The sequence below is a fragment of the Otolemur garnettii genome, unplaced genomic scaffold (genome assembly GCF_000181295.1).
Source record: "Otolemur garnettii isolate 467f Iridium unplaced genomic scaffold, OtoGar3 scaffold00142, whole genome shotgun sequence".
NCBI classification, from domain to species: domain Eukaryota; kingdom Metazoa; phylum Chordata; class Mammalia; order Primates; family Galagidae; genus Otolemur; species Otolemur garnettii.
In genome coordinates this window covers 1,004,967-1,023,680 of record NW_003852537.1, presented here as the reverse complement: position 1 = coordinate 1,023,680, position 18,714 = coordinate 1,004,967, and the positions used below count along the sequence as shown (strand labels likewise).

At 41.9% G+C, this 18,714-nt stretch overlaps 1 protein-coding gene and 1 pseudogene across 1 annotated transcript in view; both read right to left on the bottom strand.

The window, feature by feature from the left end:
• Positions 1–477: 477 nt before the first annotated feature.
• LOC100966296 (gap junction gamma-3 protein) overlaps positions 478–18,714 on the bottom strand; it is an 84,140-nt gene continuing 65,903 nt past the window's right edge. The window contains exons 3-5 of the mRNA XM_003798915.3: positions 9,129–9,604; positions 1,084–1,868; positions 478–791 (exon numbers count right to left, since the gene is read on the bottom strand). Coding sequence (XP_003798963.2) covers positions 784–791; positions 1,084–1,868; positions 9,129–9,163 — 828 coding nt within the window. The 5' untranslated portion in view covers positions 9,164–9,604 and the 3' untranslated portion in view covers positions 478–783. The remainder of the gene's footprint in view (positions 792–1,083; positions 1,869–9,128; positions 9,605–18,714) is intronic.
• Positions 11,818–13,042, bottom strand: LOC100965980 (annotated as a pseudogene).

The window sequence follows — 18,714 nt, the reverse complement described above, 5'->3', positions numbered from 1 at the left end:
GAGACTCAAGGAACCTGATATTCAGATTTCAGTTATCTGCGAATATAAACCGCCCTTGCTCTTACTCTCAAATTGGCAGTTCAACAGCCTTTTCTGTGTCATATTGAGGGTTACGAGTCTAACAAGTAGGGGCTTAATCCTGCATGAATTGGGTTGCTGCTGTGCTGGAGAACAACTGCAGTGTACCAAGTGGAGAATGAGAAGGAAGAAGAAATCAGAGCTATCAGTGGTCAAGGGGACAGATATAAACCCCTGAATCCATAGTGATCTCCCTAAAGGATAAGACTGGGCGTTTGAATAAATCTCTAGATATTAAGGGATATTGGGTTACACATGCTTGGAAGTCCAGGGTTTCCATCTATAACATGTGCTACAGGGCTGAGAAGCAATCACAGGTTGCAGGATCTCACTGAGAAGGCAGAAAATATGGAACAACAGAAAAGAGTAAATGAGTCACTGAGGCAAGAAGGATTATTGTCTTCAGCAACAAGAATGCCAATGAAGTCGTCAATATTTATTGAGCAAGGCAAGGGAGAATCATTGTTTATGGAGGCTTCTGACTGTTAAATTGAGCCCATGAAAGTTGGGATGCTGACACCAGAGAATCTGTGTAAGAGGGCACAATGAGGAACTCTTCAAGGAAATGCTTCAGACAGCAGGGCCCACCATGGCCCTTAGAGATCCTTCAACAGCCTCTAATTTGTCATGGACATGAATCCTCACTCAATGGATGTTGGGAAGAAGATCCAATCATAGGGTTTCCTTCAGGCAAATCAGGTGTCTTCATAACTCTGCAAAGTAGAGAATCAAGCAGAAGCTGAGATTTTTTTCCTACGTGTGAAGAGAACTAAACAGAAATTCAGGAGGTACAATGGACTAGCACTCTTTTCCTGGTTCACTGGAAGGAATCCTCAAAGTAAGGGGATAGACATTGGGAGATGGGTTGGGAGCAGTGGTCAGAACACATCTGCCTAGAACCTGGTTATCTACTTTGTACACTGTACTTTCCAGAAGGCTGAGGCACCCACCCCAAGAGGAGGTCAGCAGGACAGAAACATCAGTAAGAGAGAGCATCCCTCTCACCTGCTTCTCGAAACTGCTCTTTTGTTTCCACCACTGGAAAGTTACCAGTTGGTTCCTTGCATCTTCTAGTGCTCTCTGAAGTTGGGCAGTAGTTAGAGGAAGAAGTGTTGTGCTTCTGGGTTTCCCACCATCTCGTCAAACCCAGAAGCACAAGCTCCAAAAGAGTAAACAGGAGACAGAACCCACTGACCCCAAACATGGTCTTCAGGAACACGGTCTTCTCAGAGGGGCGGGACAGATTACAGGTTATACTACCCAGGCAAGGCTCTCGACGACATGCAAAGGAGCTGGGCACCTGAAAACCATACAGATGATACTGCCCTCCCAGGGCTGCCCCTTCCAGGGCCAGTCGAGCCCCGAGCTGTGCCACGTAGGCCCAGAGCAGCAGGGGGCTTTGAGCCCCTGGGGCATCTCTGCTGCTCTGCCCTTCATGGGGCAGGGTCTCCTCCTCTTTCTTCACCTTTTCCGATTCTTCCCAGTGCCAGATCACATGATACAGGGTGAAACCCATGTAGAGGGCACTGGGAACAGCCACCAACATGACCTGCAAGGTCCAGAAGCGGAGCGGGGAGAGGGGATGGAGGGCGTCGAAGCAGGCGGCCTTGCAGCCAGCCTGCTGGGTGTGGCACACGAATTCACTCTGTTCGTCGCCGTAGATGCCAGGCCCACTGGCAGCCAGCAGCACGAGGCGGAATCCCAGGAGCACAGGAAGCAGGAGGCGCCCCACCGGGGTGGAGTACCTGGCCTCCTCAGCCAGCAGCCGCCACAGCAACCTGCCGCACATGCTGCTGCGGAGAGAAGACAGGGATCAGTGCGTGTGCGTTATTCACTGTCCTGTAGGGGGAGCTCCACTCCACCCTATCTCTCCTAGTCCAAGGATGGGGAGGCAAGCCCCCTTTTTTTTTTTTTTTAGGGACAGGCCCGAGTAGAGTAGAGTGATATGACCTCATAGCTCACAGCAACCTCAGACTCTTGGACTCCAGCGATCCTCTTGGCTTAGCCTCCGGAGTAGCTGGGACTAAGGCGGTCGCTAAAGCGCCAGCTGTTTGGTTTTTTTGTTTGTTTGTTTTTTTAGAGGGGGGGGGCCTCGCTATTGCTCAGGCTAGTCTCGCACTTCTGAATACAAGCAATCCACCCACCTCAGCCTCCCGGAATGCTAAGATTACAGGTATAAACCACCGCGTCCGGCCTGAGGCAAGTCTTTTTACTCCTCTCCAAGATCTGGTTGATCAAATACCAAGACTGTATCTATTTACTTGTTAATGAAATCATCTACGTAAAATAATAATAGTGGAAATAGTAGAGATCCAGTTTAGGTTAGTGTAGGGACAGACAAAGATGTTTGTGCTTTCTCGCCCATGGATTTGGGTGTGGGACAAGATAAAGCTGTCTGGGCTTTCTGCAGCATGGCTTTGCTGAAAAGCACCTTGTGTTCCTGGATAGCCATACTGTATACAGTGACATCAGCTCATGTAGCTGTTGCTTGTCATGTTACCACTTTTGTTCCCCTGGGTATAAAGGCAAACAGGGCCTTCCCCTTGTGCAAATGGCAGAACATAGACTGTGGATGATCTATGTACCTCAGCTCCACAACCACCAGGAACTTGATAAGGGCAGACCTCCGATATAGCTCACCAGCCTCTGAGCTGAATACAGCATGTTGCTCTTGCCCTCGAAGCCTGAGTTTCTCTCTGGTCTGTTGAAATTAGAACACTGGCACTACAGAGAGTTACATGGGAATGGGAGGGAATGAACAGGGCAAGTATCAAGACTTTAGTCTAAGGTTCTTGTAAGGCCTTACTAGGTTAGGAAAAAGAGAATATTTTCGAGGTAAGCTAGCAGAATTTACCAGAATTAAATGCCATAGGATTCTGGGCCAAAGCCAGAGGAGATTGGACAGAAATTGAAAATCTAAATCCTGTTTACCATTGTTCTCTGAGCAAATATCTCCCTCACAGTAAAAGATGACCACAGTCAGGAAAGGCTTTAGAAATTCCTCAGTTACCCAGACGAAATGCCATCATGCTACAAATCCCAAGTTTATCATCTTCACCTTTGTCCCAATCAGTAGTCTTCTCCAACACCGAGATGCTCTTTCAAATGGTCCCCATTTAGCACAAACACACATACCTGGTTCCTCTCACTCTCAGGAGACCATGCAGTGTGGTCTGAATGTTGGTGTCTTCCCAAAATTCATATGTTGGAACCAAATACAGTCATTCCCCCCTTATCATCAGTTTCATTTTCCATAGTTTCAGTTGTCCATGGTTAACCACAGTTCAAAATATTAAATGGAAAATTACAAAAATAATTCATAAATTTTAAATTGTGTGCCTTTCTGAGTTGGTGATAAAATTTCATGCCATCCCTCTCCATCTCTCCCAGGATGTAAATAATCACTTTGTCCAGAATATCTGCACTGTATATGCTCCCCACCTGTTAGTCACTTAATAGCTGTTTGGATTTTCAGATCTACTGCCATACTATCACAGTACTTGCATTCAAGTAACCTTCATTTTATTTAATAATGGACTCAAAGCACAAAAGTAGTGACGCTGATATACTGTTACATTTATTTGATTTTATGATTAGTTATAATAATAACATTTATATTTTATTTATAAACTATTTTAAGTCACATATAAAGCAGCAGTTCTCAACCTGTGGGTCATGACCCCTTTGGACTGTATTAAAGATTATCAGCATTAGGAAGGTTGAGAACCACTGATATAAAGGAAAAGACATATAGGGTTTAGTACTATCCATGGTTTCAGGCATCCACTGGAGGTGCTGGAATGTATCCCCCACAGATAACAGGGAACTGATGTACCCAGTGTGAGAGCATTAAGAGGGGGGCTTTTAGGGGACTGATGTCTGTAGGCAAAAGGCCTATATGCCTCTGGCCAAAAAAGCTGTTTGAGAGAGAGCAGCGAAAAGACTTTGTGCAGGCAGACTCCTGAGAAATGGAGGCAGAATCCCATATGGCCAGGTTGGTTGCAGGCCTAAAAACCCCCTGACCTAAGGTCGGCCTGGTTGGTTGCAGGCGTAAGGTTTGCACACAAATTTCTGTATGCCCTAGAAGTTTCTCTATGCGTTATTTTAAAGATCAAAACAAATGCCTCCAAATAGCAAGGTTAGTAGGACAGACTTTCAAACTCTTTCCTCCATAGCCTCAGGCTTCATCAGATAAGAACAAAGAAGTAATGGCTAACAACATGTTCTCCATTAAGTTATGTTAAACTGGGTTATGTTGAAAGAGTTATGCTTAAAAGTGTATGTTGGGTGGATTATCAGATTACTAGGAAGGAGCTACTTACAAGGCGAGTAGTCACAAGATGTTCAAATGGATTAATGAAGTCATTAGTGTCCAATGCGCATGTGCAGAGGGATTGTAATGAATATTTATGAGGTCATTGATGTATAGCACGCATGTACAAGATTGACTATATAAACCAACAGTAAATAAACCTCACCATTTTGCCTGAGCGAGCAAATCATCACCTTTATTTAAAACACAATTTCAATAAGCGTGCTTATTCTTGGCGACATGGCTTTTCCATGAGACCCTAATGGCAACAAATGTCAAAGTCCATTTTGTATTGCTATAGCAGAACACCTAAGACTGGGTAATTTGTAAAGAAAAGAGATTGATTTAGCTCATGGTTCTGCAGGCTGTGTAAGAAGAATGGCACTGACATCTGCTGAGCTTCTAGCAAGGGCTTCCATGCTGTGTCAGAACATGGTAGAGAAGATCAAAGGGGAAGTGGGCACATGTGAAGAGGTATCAAACCTGGCTATATAATAACCCACTCTTGAGGGAACTAATCTATTCCCAGGAACCAACCCAGTCTCACAAGAGCAAGAACTCACACCATAATAATGGTACTAAGCCATTCATAAGGAATCCTCCCCCACAACTGAAACACCTCCCACTAGGTCCTACTTTGAAATACCACCACCATGCTGGGAATTAAATTTCAACATGAGATTTGGCAGGGACAAACAAACAATATCCAAACCATGACAGAAGGCCTTTAGGTCCTATCCTGAAGGGGATAAGATCCCTTTCACCATGTGAGGACACACAGATGTCACAATCTATGAAGAACAGTCCCTCACTAGACACCAAATCTGCTGGTGCCCTGATCTTGGACTTTCCAGCCTCTGGAACTATGAGAAATACGTTTCTGTTGTGTATAAATTACCCAGTCTAAAGTATTTTGTTACAGCTTATCAGACAGACACCATGCAAACCTCTTATTCCACAGAGAAAATAGAGACTCTTTGATATGAGCTCCCACAGCTCCTACTATCTCTTGTCTTCATACCTCCTCCAACATCTTAGAGAAAGAGGCAGACTTACACTTGTCCAAAGCTTTCCCTTCCAATCTACGTCTTTGGGTCTCTCCTTTCCTGCTTCTTTGAAGATTTGATGCCCCCAATTATCTTCCCTGTAATTCAGACTCCCCTTTGTTTCCTCTCTATGAATGTGATTAGTTATCTCCCTTTAACTTTGCTAATTAACAACCTGGGTTTCTAAGGTAACGTGGCAACAAATCAGACATGCCTCGTTTGTCTCACATCAGCTTCCCAATTGTAATACACAGAAATATTCACATAACAATTCTAAATGGGCATTAGTGTTATAACCTATACATAAGAGCAAGCCATATATCAAAGTTTAGACAGAATAGTCATTTCTGTGCAGAGAAATAGATTGAGATGCTTCCAAGAGACTGTTCTAAGAGTCTCAGTTAACCAGAGAAATATGTCACTATCCACCAGGAGACTATATTTCAGTCACTTGGAGTCAGACTTTGAACCCCTGCCTGCCCCTCAGTCCCTGTCTTTCTACCTCCATCATAGACTGTGAAAACTCAGAGGTATATTATTAGGCCACTAAAAATTATTTTCCATAAAATTGGGTTATACCTATAATACTAGCACTCTGGGAGGGAGAGGCAGGAGGAGGGCTTGAGTCTAGGTATTTGAGAACAGCTGGGGTAATGGCGAGACCCTATTTCTACAAAAAACATTAAAATTAAGCGGGGCATGCTGGCCCACATCTGTATTCCCAGCTAAGCTACTCAGGAAGCTGAGATGGGAAGATCATTTGTGCCCAGGAGTTTGAGGTTGCAGTGAGCCACTGTACTCCAGCATGGGTGGCAAAACGAAAACCCCTGTTGTAAAGGAAAAAAAGGAGGTTAAGGGCAGCGCCTGTGGCTCAAAGGAGTAGGATGCTGGCCCCATATGCCGGAGGTGGTAGGTTCAAGGTTCAAACCCGCCCCAGCCAAAAACTGCAGAAAAAAAAGGGGGGAGGGTTAAAATTTTTTGAAGAAATATATTTTCAGTCTCTAGAAAGATACAGAATTGGTCTCATGATTAAAGATGGCAGATTGAAGATAAAGATTTCTCTTATCACTCCCAAGACTCTTCAAAAGGGAGAGTGAATGGATTTTTTTAAATGCATGATAAACCCATTTCAAATAGGGTAAGAGAAAGACACAATCACTAACACTTAAAATCCACCTTAAAGGCAATAAGACCAATTCTAAGGAAAATCAAATTGGGGTATTGGAAAACATACATGAAAAACACTTCTAGAATTCAGAAGGAGAAAATGAATAATTTAAAATATTATTTTCCTAAATTGAAAATCAAGACAATAATAAAACAAAATCACTATCAGGGAAGAGAAAGCATTTCATGAAGTGCTTGAAGAAAAAAGTAGTTTTTCAATAAATATTTGGCTAAATTTTGTTTGGGGAAATACTGAACTCCACAGAGGGCCACAGGAAGGTTCACTCTGATACTGGTATCAGGTTTTTCAACCTTGCATTATAGATATCTGGAAGCCCATAATTCTTTGTTGGGGGGGGCCTGTTCTGTGCATTACAGAGTGGTTTGGCAGCACTTCTGGTCTCTATGCACCAAATGCCAGCAACACACCTCTCTCCTCCTGCCTACATTATGACAACCAAGACTGTCTCCAGACATTACTAAATGTCCCCTGGAGAGCATATTCCACCCTAGTTACAAAGTGCTACATCAGGGTCACACTGGGTCATCAGTTCTCCACTTGTGGCCTCAGTCACAAGCTCTGCAGAGCAAGATGTCTGTACCAGAGCATCTCACAGGGCTTTTCTAGCCTTCTCCACCACAGAGCTCACCACAGAGCTTTGGGGGGTTGGAAGGGACAGAGGGACAATAGCAGGACAAAAGGACTGTCTGAGGACCCCTTGGTTTAGAGCTCCACTGAATAAACCTAAACACACTTCCTTGTGGTTCACCTACGGCCGCTATCACCAAAATGATGCTTATTCCATACGCATTCATCTGGGGCCTCCTGGAGTATACAGACAAATTCATCTCCACCTCCCCAAGTCTGCAAACCAAAAGGAGCTTTCTGTACAATGGCTTCATCCCCCTTCAGCCCCTCCCTTCCTGGGACCCTGTAGTCTCCTAAGTCAGATCCAGTTGTCCCCTCGCCCCACCTATTGTCTCCTTCTCTGAGACACACATCCTCTTCCCATGAACAAGTGTTCAGCTTTTACCCTCAAGCCAAATTTAAGGACCCACAGAGTTGAGGCAGAAGAAAGGGGAGATGCTACCAGAGATGCCAGCTCAGCACTGTTGACAAAGCTCAGCTTAAAGGACACTCCTGCTTCTAAGAATGGAGAAACAATTTGCAAATAAATTTTAAAGTTAGCAGGATCTCGGTCCTGTCAAGACTTTAGTCAGCCAAGTAGTAACTATGAGTTCCAAAGTTGGGAGAGGAATAAAGGCTTGAAGGGCTTGTCAAATATTCTCACAGATTTTTTGAAATTCCATTATGACTTTGAGAAGAACTTTGCTAAGCATGTCTTATTGTTTTGGAGGTGAAAAAATGCGGGATTCTGGTGGTAGAATCCATCTCAAGGAGTTAGGGTGTGAGGAAGGGAATGTCCAGTGTAGAAAGCAGGGCCCCGGAGGTTCAGATCCAGGCTCATAACCGTATCTCACCCCACCCAGACTGGAAAACATTCTAGGGGCTTTTATTCAGTGTGGCCATGGAGCAGCAATACCAGCATGACCAGGAATGCAGAATCTGAGGTCACACATCCCAGGGTTGCAAAATATCTGAATTTTAATAATATCCTCGGGTGATCTGGGTGTACATCAGAGTTGCAGAAGCCTCTCTAGAGCCCAGGGCAGCCCTCACCACCACTAGCAGCAGGCCCTGAGCCAGCCCCACCGTTCTCTGGCCCTGGACTCACCTGGTAGCTTTGAGCAGAAGCACCCACAACAGAGGAGGGAAGCAGAAAGAAGATTCCTCAGACTGGAGCCCGTGGATCCCACTCTCCCCTGGCCCTGCCTCCCATGCGCCCACTTCTTCCGCCTCCCCTTTTCATTCCTGGCAGCCTTCCTAAAGGGGGAAAGAATGGCAGCTGGGGGCAGCAGCAGGCCTGCTGTTGAGCGCTGGAAAACAACTCTCTGTTGTTAAGAGTGAGGGATGTTTTCTAAGTGAACTGAAATAGGGATTTTCAGACCATCTGAAAGAGCAGTTATGGCTTCAGCAATTTCCAACACTGGGACTTGAACAAAACAGATGGAAATTCCATGAGTTTGAATCTCTACTAACCACCCCCACACTCTCCCCACCAAAGTACCCAAAGCACAAGTTTACCCACAGAAGAGTGTGTCCCACATGTAGGTAAAGGGTGTGCAAGTATGTATTTGCATATATATAGGTGCTGGCTTCCTTTCCTCAGGCAGCCCTCATCTCATGGTGGCCTGGATGTCCTCTCCCCTTGTCTAGGAGAAATAGTGCAGGCTCCCCTCACAGCATGGACAGAATCTGCACCATGTGCCCTCAGCAACCCAGGGAGCCAAACCCCACCCAGCAAGCCCCTTTGAGAACTGCAACACTGTCCACCAACCCATTCCTGCCTCCATGGCCAGAGCCGGCATCCTCCAGAGATGTAGTGAAAAGGTGAAGGGGAAAGGCAGGCGAGCAGGTGACTGGGTGAGGGAATGTGGAGTGAGGGGCTGATCTGCCTTGTTACCTGAGGCAATTCCTGGTCAACACTGGACTCTTCATGGAGGAGGAGATGCTAGATGGAATCTCGGTGCCAGAAACTTGGCAGCCCTGGCTCAGGCACAGGGTTCAGGCCCAATACTTCTCTGTTTCTGAGCACAACTGCTTCCTGGACACAAAAGCATCCTCATAACCCAGGACTGAATCAGCATCCACCACCCAAAATCCTATTCCCTGATGGCCTTTTTTTCCCCTAGATCCTGTCCAGGACCCTTGTTTCCTTCTTGTTCTCCAAAGTATCTGCTGCCAGCCATCAGCTCTGCAGAACCAGTGGTCCCTGCAGGGGGTGAGATGTCCGGTGCTTTCCATGTGTTCACGGATGCGGGTCTTAAGAACACTTCCTAGTAGCAGAGGTCTCCACTGCTTCATAAGGGTGGCTATCCTTAGTGCTCCTGGCAAGCTTCACATCTTTCCTATGGTTCCCAGGGCAGCCTGCAGGACATCCTAAGAGAAAAGACCATCCAAAGGGAAATTGTATTGGCATCACCCCCATCTAAAGCAGAGAAAAAAAAAAGAAAAATACAAAATATCACATGAGAAGAGCATCTTACTAAAATTATATTGAGAGCTTAAGCAGATTATAAAATAGCTCTAAGTGTACCAAGATAGAAACTTGGCAAGGACACAAAAAGACAATTCATAGAAAAGGTAATTTAAAGCCTATACATACTTAGTCTAGGAGGAATCAAAGAAATAGTCAGAGACTATTACCAATGACCCAACATCCATTCTTCCTAAGGAAACCCTGATTTTATTTAATGTGCCTGGTTAAAAGACAGTATTTCCAAGCACTCATTACAGTTAGGGGTGACAAATGAAAGGTAAGTCAAATTGGTTAGCAGAACTTCCAGAAAACACATCTTAGACTATAGCCTTAGGGATGGAAGCCACCTTTGAAGAATCCTGTCACCAGCTCTGAACTGCTTATCTCTGAACTTATATGAGAGAGAAATGGGCTTACAGTTAGTCTTAAATCATTGAAATGTCTTATCTATTACTAAAAGCTTAAGGCAATCAATTTCTTTTTCTTTTTTTTTTTTTTTTTTGGTGTTTGCCACATCAACACTTTTTTATGTTCAAAACTACTCGAAGAGGTAAATGTTACCTTTTCAAAGATGAGAAAACAAGACTCTTGAGGTTACCTATAATGACCAAACCATACAGTAAGAGGCATAGCCAACATTAGAATCCAAATCTTACTTGAAAGTCCATAGCTTAAACTTTTTTTAAAAATTCCTCCATGACAGATGTAATTCCTGCTTGTGAAAAAATTATTTGGAAAAGGAGAAGGAAAGGAGAAAATGAATTCATGATCCTGACTCCCCGTGGTGCTACGTCAACATTTAGCTACACTCTTTCCAGTCTTCCCGCTGCGTATATTTTCTAATGCATGAACACATGGCATATCAAAATGGGTGTATTGATATTTTAAAAATTAACATTCTTTTTTATTTTGCAGTTTTTGGCCGAGGCCGGGTTTGAACCCACTACCTCCAGTATATGGGGCCAGTACCCTACTCCTTTGAAACACAGGTGCCACCTAAAAATTAACATCTTTTAATTTTCTTTTTTTGAGACAGAGTCTCAAGCTATCCCCCTGGGTAGAGTGCCATGGCATCACAGCTCACAGCAACCTCCAACTCCTGGGCTCAAGCGAGTCTCCTGCCTCCGCCTCCCCAGTAGCTGGGACTACAGGCGCCCGCCACAACGCCCGGCCATTTTTTTGGTTGCAGCCGTCATTGTTGTTTGGCGAGCCGGGCTGGGGATTCGAACCCGCCACCTTAGGTGTATGTGGCTGGCGCCTTAGCTGCTTGAGCCACAGGTGCCGAGCCTCATCTTTTAATTTTCAAAGGAAAACATATGTTATAGAAAATGTGGAAAATACCGAAATATATAGAAGGAAACTAAAATTACCTAGAATACCATTAGCCAAAAATAACCATAGTTAATATTTTATATATTCCCTTCATCTTTTTCTTAATTTTCTTTTTATAAAGTTTAGTTTATAATGTACAAGTATTTTTTTTAATGTACAAGATTTTTAAGTATAGTTAACAAAGATTTAAATGGATGATGACAGAGAGGAGGGTCTTGACGACAGCATCTGCCATTCAAATTATTCCACAGATTTTAGACAGGCAGAAAATAATCATTTGCATTCTTTTATTGATTCATAAGGCCATTAAAATATCTGTAAGTATTAAAGCCTGTGCTTAATTTCCACTAAGGTGAAGCTTGACAAAAACTATCACTTTGTTTTATCCAAGTGAGTCTAAATCATTTATATAATACTCATACATAAAACTTTCAATGCCACATTAAAGGCCCTCCAAGAGAGAAAGATAACAGGTGTAGTCTGATTAAAAGTTTCAAGTATCTCACGGTGAAAAAGAATGTGCCTTAAACATTGTGCACACTTAAATTTACATAAAATAGGTTTAGTAAGAAAATAAGAAAACTTGTATTACTAAGTTTCAAAGAATTTATTATCGAAACTAAAAACAAAACTTTAGTTGTACAGAAGTAATAAACCCTTAAACCAACTATCAAGGAAAAGTGGTGATGCAAGTTTACACACAATACTGAAGGCAAAGAGTAAGGGTGAAGGAGAACTCCGGTTGGAATGTCGATTATATTCATGCAGCTTCCTTCTTGATTTAAACACTCATGACACACTGAATGAAATCATCGTATAGGAAATTCACAACACCTTGCTAAGCAGTATCCCCTCTTCCAGAAAGCTATCTGTGAGAGCCCACAGTTTCACACAGCATGGAGTCACCAAAGGTGATCTTTTCATTGGTGCTATACCATTTTGCACCTGAATTCACAGCCTGGGGACTCAACCTAAATCCCACTGTTGTCAGGGCCTTTTACAATTCTTGAGGCTCCACTTTTCCACTCCTGTCTCTTCAGAACTGATGAAGTGGCCCTGTGCCTTGGGTCACACCTATAATCCTGTAATCCTAGCGCTGTGGGAGGCCGAGGCGGTGGATTGCTTGAGCTCACAGGTTCGGGACCAGCCTGAGTCAGAGCAAGACTTCATCTCTAAAAATAGCTGGGCATTGTGGTGGGCGCCTGTAGTCCCAGCTACTTGAGAAGCAGAGGCAAGAGGACCTCTTGAGCCCAAGAGTTTGAAGTTGCCGTGACCTATGATGCCACCGCACTCTACCAAGGGTGACAAAATGAGACTCTGTCTCAAAAAAAAAAGCTGATGAAGTGTTGTCTCCAACCATTCAGTACATACCAGAGTTCTTTAAATTCACTGAAGCCTGTTGTGCCTGACATATCTCTATCCACTATTGAAACCATAAACCCACCAATCTCCAGGTTAAAAAGTTTGTATCCTCCTGTGATGCCAGACTGTGTCAGACATCTCTGCAGTTCATCAGTATCTGTTTGCCTATGCTGTCCGTCTACAGCAGCAAAGTAACCATACAATGGATCCCAGGTTTGTCCGAGAAACTCCAGCCCTCTGGGAGCCCCTACATACTCACCTGGATAGCACCCATCACCCGCGCTGGGGTACCTGGGGTATGCTATGATGCCAACTGTGTGGCCTCCCCCAAGTCAATTCCTTAAAGAAATATTTTTGACTAGTAATTCCCAAAGTTAGTGAAAACATGATAGAACATGGATATATTTACATGTACATACATATAGACAATTTTAATGCAAATTGGCCCATTCCTTTGATAAACTCCTGGGAAATATCTATCATAAGCCTTAATTATGTTTATATTCATTGAGCCAATTAATGAATTTCAAAATAGAGATGCTCCAATGTATAATTGCTGTGAATTCTTATAGTCTCTCTTTTCACGATAGTGATATGTACACATACATACCCACATATGCACATATGTACACACATATCTCCATGTACTTGTGGGTTTAACTTAGCTTTAATATGTCACTGTTTAGATCAAGGATGTCCAACCTGTGGCCCATGGGCCGCATGCAGCCCATGATGGCTATGAATGCATCCCAACACAAAATCACAAACTTGCCTAAAACATTATGAGATGTTTTTGTGATTTCTTTGGTGCAACTCGATTGCATGGTTCTCAAGTGTGAACTTTGTAGACAAAAACATCATGTCACAATGTCATGTAAAATTAACATACATGTACTCATGCTATTTTTACATGTGTGGCTTCAGTTTTCCAGCAGTGTGCAGCTTCTACTGTGTTATCTTCCAAGAGCGCACAATCAAGTTGACACCATCAGATGTTACATATGCTAGTGGTGACATGGCAAGGCAACAATTATCAATAATGCTTCAACCTACCATTGCAAAATTAGGCATTTTATGTTATTTAGAAGTCAGGTGAGCACTCTTATTTGATTATTAAGGGTACTTCCATACCTCAGCAGCATCTCACACATTGCCTGCTGAGCTTTACAAATGGCCCTCTGCCTCACCCTGCATTGGCAGCTGAGATGTGGAAAGTTTAGCCGGGGCCAGGTTTGAACCCACCACCCTCAGTATATGGGGCCAGCGCCCTACTCACTGAGCCACAGGCGATGCCCATTTTTTTTTAATTATTTTTAATAGAGACAGGGCCTCCCTCTTGCTCAAGCTGGTCTTGAATTCCTGAGCTCAGGCAATCCACCCAGAGTGGTAGGATTACAGGCATAAGCCACCTCACCCAGCCTGTTTTTCCATTCTTGAAATATTTTACTAAAGAGAATGTTCTTCAGCTCCATTCAGGTAAATACAAAAGATGTAAATACCTCATCTTTTTACAGCTGAATAGTATTCTATGAGATATATATACTAAGTTCATTAATCCATTCATGAATTGATAAGCACTTGGGTTGTTTCCACATCTTGGCAATTGTAAATTGAGCTGTGATAAACATTTGAGTGCAAATGGCCTTATGGTAGAATGATTTTTTTTCTTCTGAATAGATACCTAGTAATGGGATTGCAGGATCAAATGGAAAGTCCACTTTTAGCTCTTTGAGGATTCTCCATACTTCTTTCCAAAAAGTCTACACTAGTTTCTAATCCCCCCAACAGTGTGTAAGTGTTCCCTTCTCTCCTCACTCTCACTAGCATTTGCAGCTTTTGGATCTTGCGTCTTGATATCTCAAGGTAGTTTTGATTGCATTTCTCTGATGTTTAGGGATGATGAGCATTTTTCATGTGTTTGTGGGCCATTCTTCTGTCTTCCTGGAAGAAGTTTCTGTTCATTTCTCTTGACCAGAGATTAACTGGGTTGTTTGCTCTTTTCTTGTTGATTTGTTTATGTTCTCTGTAGACTCTGGCTATTAACCTTTTGTCAGACTGATAATATGCAAATATCTTCTCCCATTCTGAAACTTGTCTATTTGCTTTGTTTATTGTGTCCTTAGCTATGCAGAAGTTTTTAAGCCTGATCAGGTCCCATTTACTTATTTTTGTTGTTGTTGCAGTTGCCAATGGAGCCTTCTTCATAAAATCTTTCCCCAGGCCTATATCATTATGAGTTTTTCCCTCACTTTCTTCTAGAGTCTTTATCATTTTGTGTCTTATATTTAAATCTTTTATCCAGCATGACTCACTTTTTCTAGTTTTAGTCTTTTACAGGTGGCAAACCAATTCTCCCAGCACCATTTATTAAATTGGGATTCTTTTTCCCAGTGTATGCTTTTGTTTGGTTTATCAAAAATCAGATGGTGATATGAGGCTGGTTTCATCTCTAGATTCTCTATTCTGTTCCATAGATCTATGTCTTTACTTTTATGCCAGTACCATGCTGTTTTGATCACTATAGACTTGTGTGTAGTATAACCTAAAGTCTGATAACATGATGCCTCCAGATTTTTTATTTCTTAGAATTGTGTTGACCATTTGGAGTTTTTTTTTCTGGTTCCATGTAAAACAAAGAACTATTTTTCCAAGTTACTCAAAATATGATGTTGGTTAATTCAAAGTATGATGTTGCATTAAATCTATAGATCACTTTGAGTAGAACAGACATTTTCACAATGTTGATTCTTCCAACCGTGAGCATGGTATGTTGTTCCATTTGTTAATGTCTTCTGCTATTTCTTTTCTCAGGGTTTCATAGTTCTCTTTGTGGAGATTCTTCACATACTTTGTTAGGTGTATTCTAAAGTATTTCATTTTCTTTGAAACTACTGTGAAGGGAATTGATTTGACTGTTTGCAAGCAAAGGATTGATTAGATCCTCAGCTTGACTGTTGTTGGCATGTATGAAGTCCACTGATTTGTGGACATTCATTTTGTATCTCAAGATGTTACTGTATTTCTTCATCACTTCCAGGAGTGTCATAATTGAGTCCCTGGGGTTTTCTATAAGATCATATCATCAACAAAGAGAGAGTGAGTTTGACCTCCTCTGTCCCCATTTGGATCCCTTTAATATCCCTCCCTTACCTGATTGCATTGCCTAGGACTTCCAGCACTATCTTGAATAGTAGTGGCAATAATAGACATCCTTGTCAGGTTCTAGTTCTAAGCAGAAATGCTTTCAGTTTGATCCAGTGTGATCCTGGCCAGGGGTTTGTAGATAACTTCTATCAGTTTAAGAAATGTCCTATCAGGTGGTGCCTGTGGCTCAAAGGAGTAGGGTGCCGGCCCCATATACTGGAGGTGGTGGGTTCAAACCCAGCCCTGGCCAAAAAAAAAAAAAAAAGAAAGAAATGTCCCATCTATATGCCTATTAAGTCAGAAAAGAAATGTCCCATCTATGCCTTGTCAGAAAAGGATGCTGAATTTTGTTGAATGCTTTTTCTACATCTATTAGGAGGATCATATGGTCTTTGGTTTTGATTCGATTTATGTGGTGAATTACATTTACAGATTTACATATGTAGAACCAATCTTGCATCCCTAGGATAAAGCCCACCTGGTCAAGATGTAATAATTATTAATTATTTTAATGTGTAGCTATATTCTATTTGCTAGAATTTTATTGGGCATTTTTGCATCAATATTTATTGGTCTGTAGTTTTCTGGTTTTGCTGGGTCCTTTCCTGGTTTTGGCATCAGGGTGATATTTGCTTCACAGGAGGAGTTGGTGAGGGCTCCTTCCTTCTCAATGTTTTGGAATAGGTTCTGTAATACAAGTACAAGCTCCTCTTTGAAGATTTGGTAAAATTCTGGTGTGAAACCATCTGGTCCAGAACTTTGTTTTTGTTGTAAGCTTTTTTACTGTTGTTGCGATTTCAATGCTTAATATTGGTCTAATTGAAAGTTCTAATTCTTTCTGATTAAGTCGAGGGAGGTGGTGTGATTCAACCTGCTATTTTCATTACAGGTATTGATGATGAATATAATGTTATGAAAGAAATGGTTTCTTTAGTGCCATTAAAAGACACAACTAAATCAAGAGATTTATATGAAACAGTAAAAAATATGTTAAAGCAATTTTCTTTGTCCATTGTCAACATATCTGATATAGTTATGTGGGATTTGTAAAATTAATAGAAGACAATTTTTGCCCCCCAAAACTCACATTTGATGAAGAATCTTTGCGTTATACATCAGGAAATTTTATGCACAAGAGCTTTAAAAATGGATAATGTCATGCAAATCATCATCAAGACTAAATTTCATAAGGGCCAAGGGATTGAATCATCATCAATTCCAGGAATTCCTTAAAAGTGTTGATGCTGACTATGACCACATCACTTACTTTTCAGAAGATGACTAAGTCAAGGTCAAATGTTGAAAAAAACAGTTTGCCTGTGGTGTGTCCAAGTGAAGACGTTTCTGAGTCTAGCCTACTGAGTTTGTTGAGATTCTAAATATGTAGGTTAATATTTTCATTAAATTTGAGGCATTTATCTTATGCCTGGAAACACTATTTTCTATTAGTATCTCCATACATTCCTGCATGTCAGGACCCTTTGGCCACCATTTCGATCCTGCTGATCATCATGATAATTATGCTTATCTTCATTCTAATGTTGAAGTGCTTCCGATTAGCTTCTGCTAATGCAGGATCCTATGATCCCTATTGCTAGTAGAGAGCCAGTATGTAACAGCATCTCTTGCCATCAGCCTCAGTCTACAAAAGATGTATACTACCGAGCTTTTCATAGCTATTAGAATCCCCCCTTACCAGCACATTCACTATTGCTTTGGTAAAAATAAGTGCTCACCAGGTCTTCCAAAGCAATGTAGTCTGGTGGTAAACTTTCTAATCTCCTATTACAGATTTATTCACCCATGTACATTTCTCCAGATTTTTGAAATCTTTTTCACAATTTTCCACAAAGGTTCTAATGTCTGGACTTTGTTAAAGGAAGCTCTTTCATTTTCCAAGTTCCCAAGAGCCACCCCAGCAGCATATTATGTCAACCCCTAAGAATAATCTTACTAGAATATTAAATCCAGTGTCATAGGGTCCTACATTGACCAACTTCCAGATCCCACATCATATTTTACCCCTTCCTCTGATCAAGAATCTTCAGAATGTACTAGTCTACTTTTCTTGTTCCTGATGACCCATATTATCCTGGAGCTCCTTTGGTATCAAATACTTAATAAATCTAGCACTTCTCCAACTGGGGTATCATGATATTTGACCCTTGTTATGGGTCTGGTGGCCAAAAGGGGAGGTAAGGACATATCTTGAGGAGAGTCAGCATTTCCTTTCTATGCATTTGTCTAGTTGAAGAATTTTGCAAGGTTATCAAGCAAAGGCAGGACTCTATCTTCCAACAAAAAGGGTTAGCCACTTCTGCAAAACCAAATAGTTCAGAAGAATCTGATGATTCAAGTATCTCAAAGGGCATCTACCTAATATCACCATTCTAAGTAGCAAGATTTTACTCTTCCCCATTAAGGTCCTGATTTGGCATAGGAGACTTTCCTAGGCTGAAAATTCAACCTTCTCTAAAGTTATACCACTCTTAGAAGTAAGTCCTTAGCTTGATCTGTCGAGCCTCAGGTAACTAAAGATAAGCATCTCTTTAAATACTGTCAAGGAGGCATTCTAACTTTTGTGTTTTGCTTTAAATTGGTTACTTAACTGCCCTGAATCTGGTGGTTTTTTCTCTTCAAGGAATCAGAAGTGCTCAGTGAAGGCCAACCAATTCCAAAATCCTTATCCTTACAATTTGTTTTGTATCTTTTAAATGCCAGACATGTTGCATGAGATAGTACATCTACTTTCACCTGTATCCTTGCAAGTTTATCCCAAGTAAAAATCTTAACCACTGCATTGCCAAAATATGCCAGAGACTATTACTACTTCATCTACCATCAACAGTGCTATCCCCATTGCCAGAAGGTTGACAAGTAACCCAGCCCTAGCAATCCATTTTAATATTGTGTTTCCTAGGACCACTCTAGGTACCCAGAGTAAAAACAATGGTAAAAACAAAGAAGGAATTTCTGAGGAAGTGGAAAATAATCAAAAGGAAATTCAAAAACAGTCAAATAAGAGATAAACAGCCATCAGGAACCAGGCAAGGGTGCCCACTGTCTCCACTGCTTTTTAACATCGTAATGGAAGTTTTAGCCATCACAATTAGAGAAGAAAAGGTGTTAAGGGCATCCATATAGGGTCAGAAGAGATTAAACTTTCACTTTT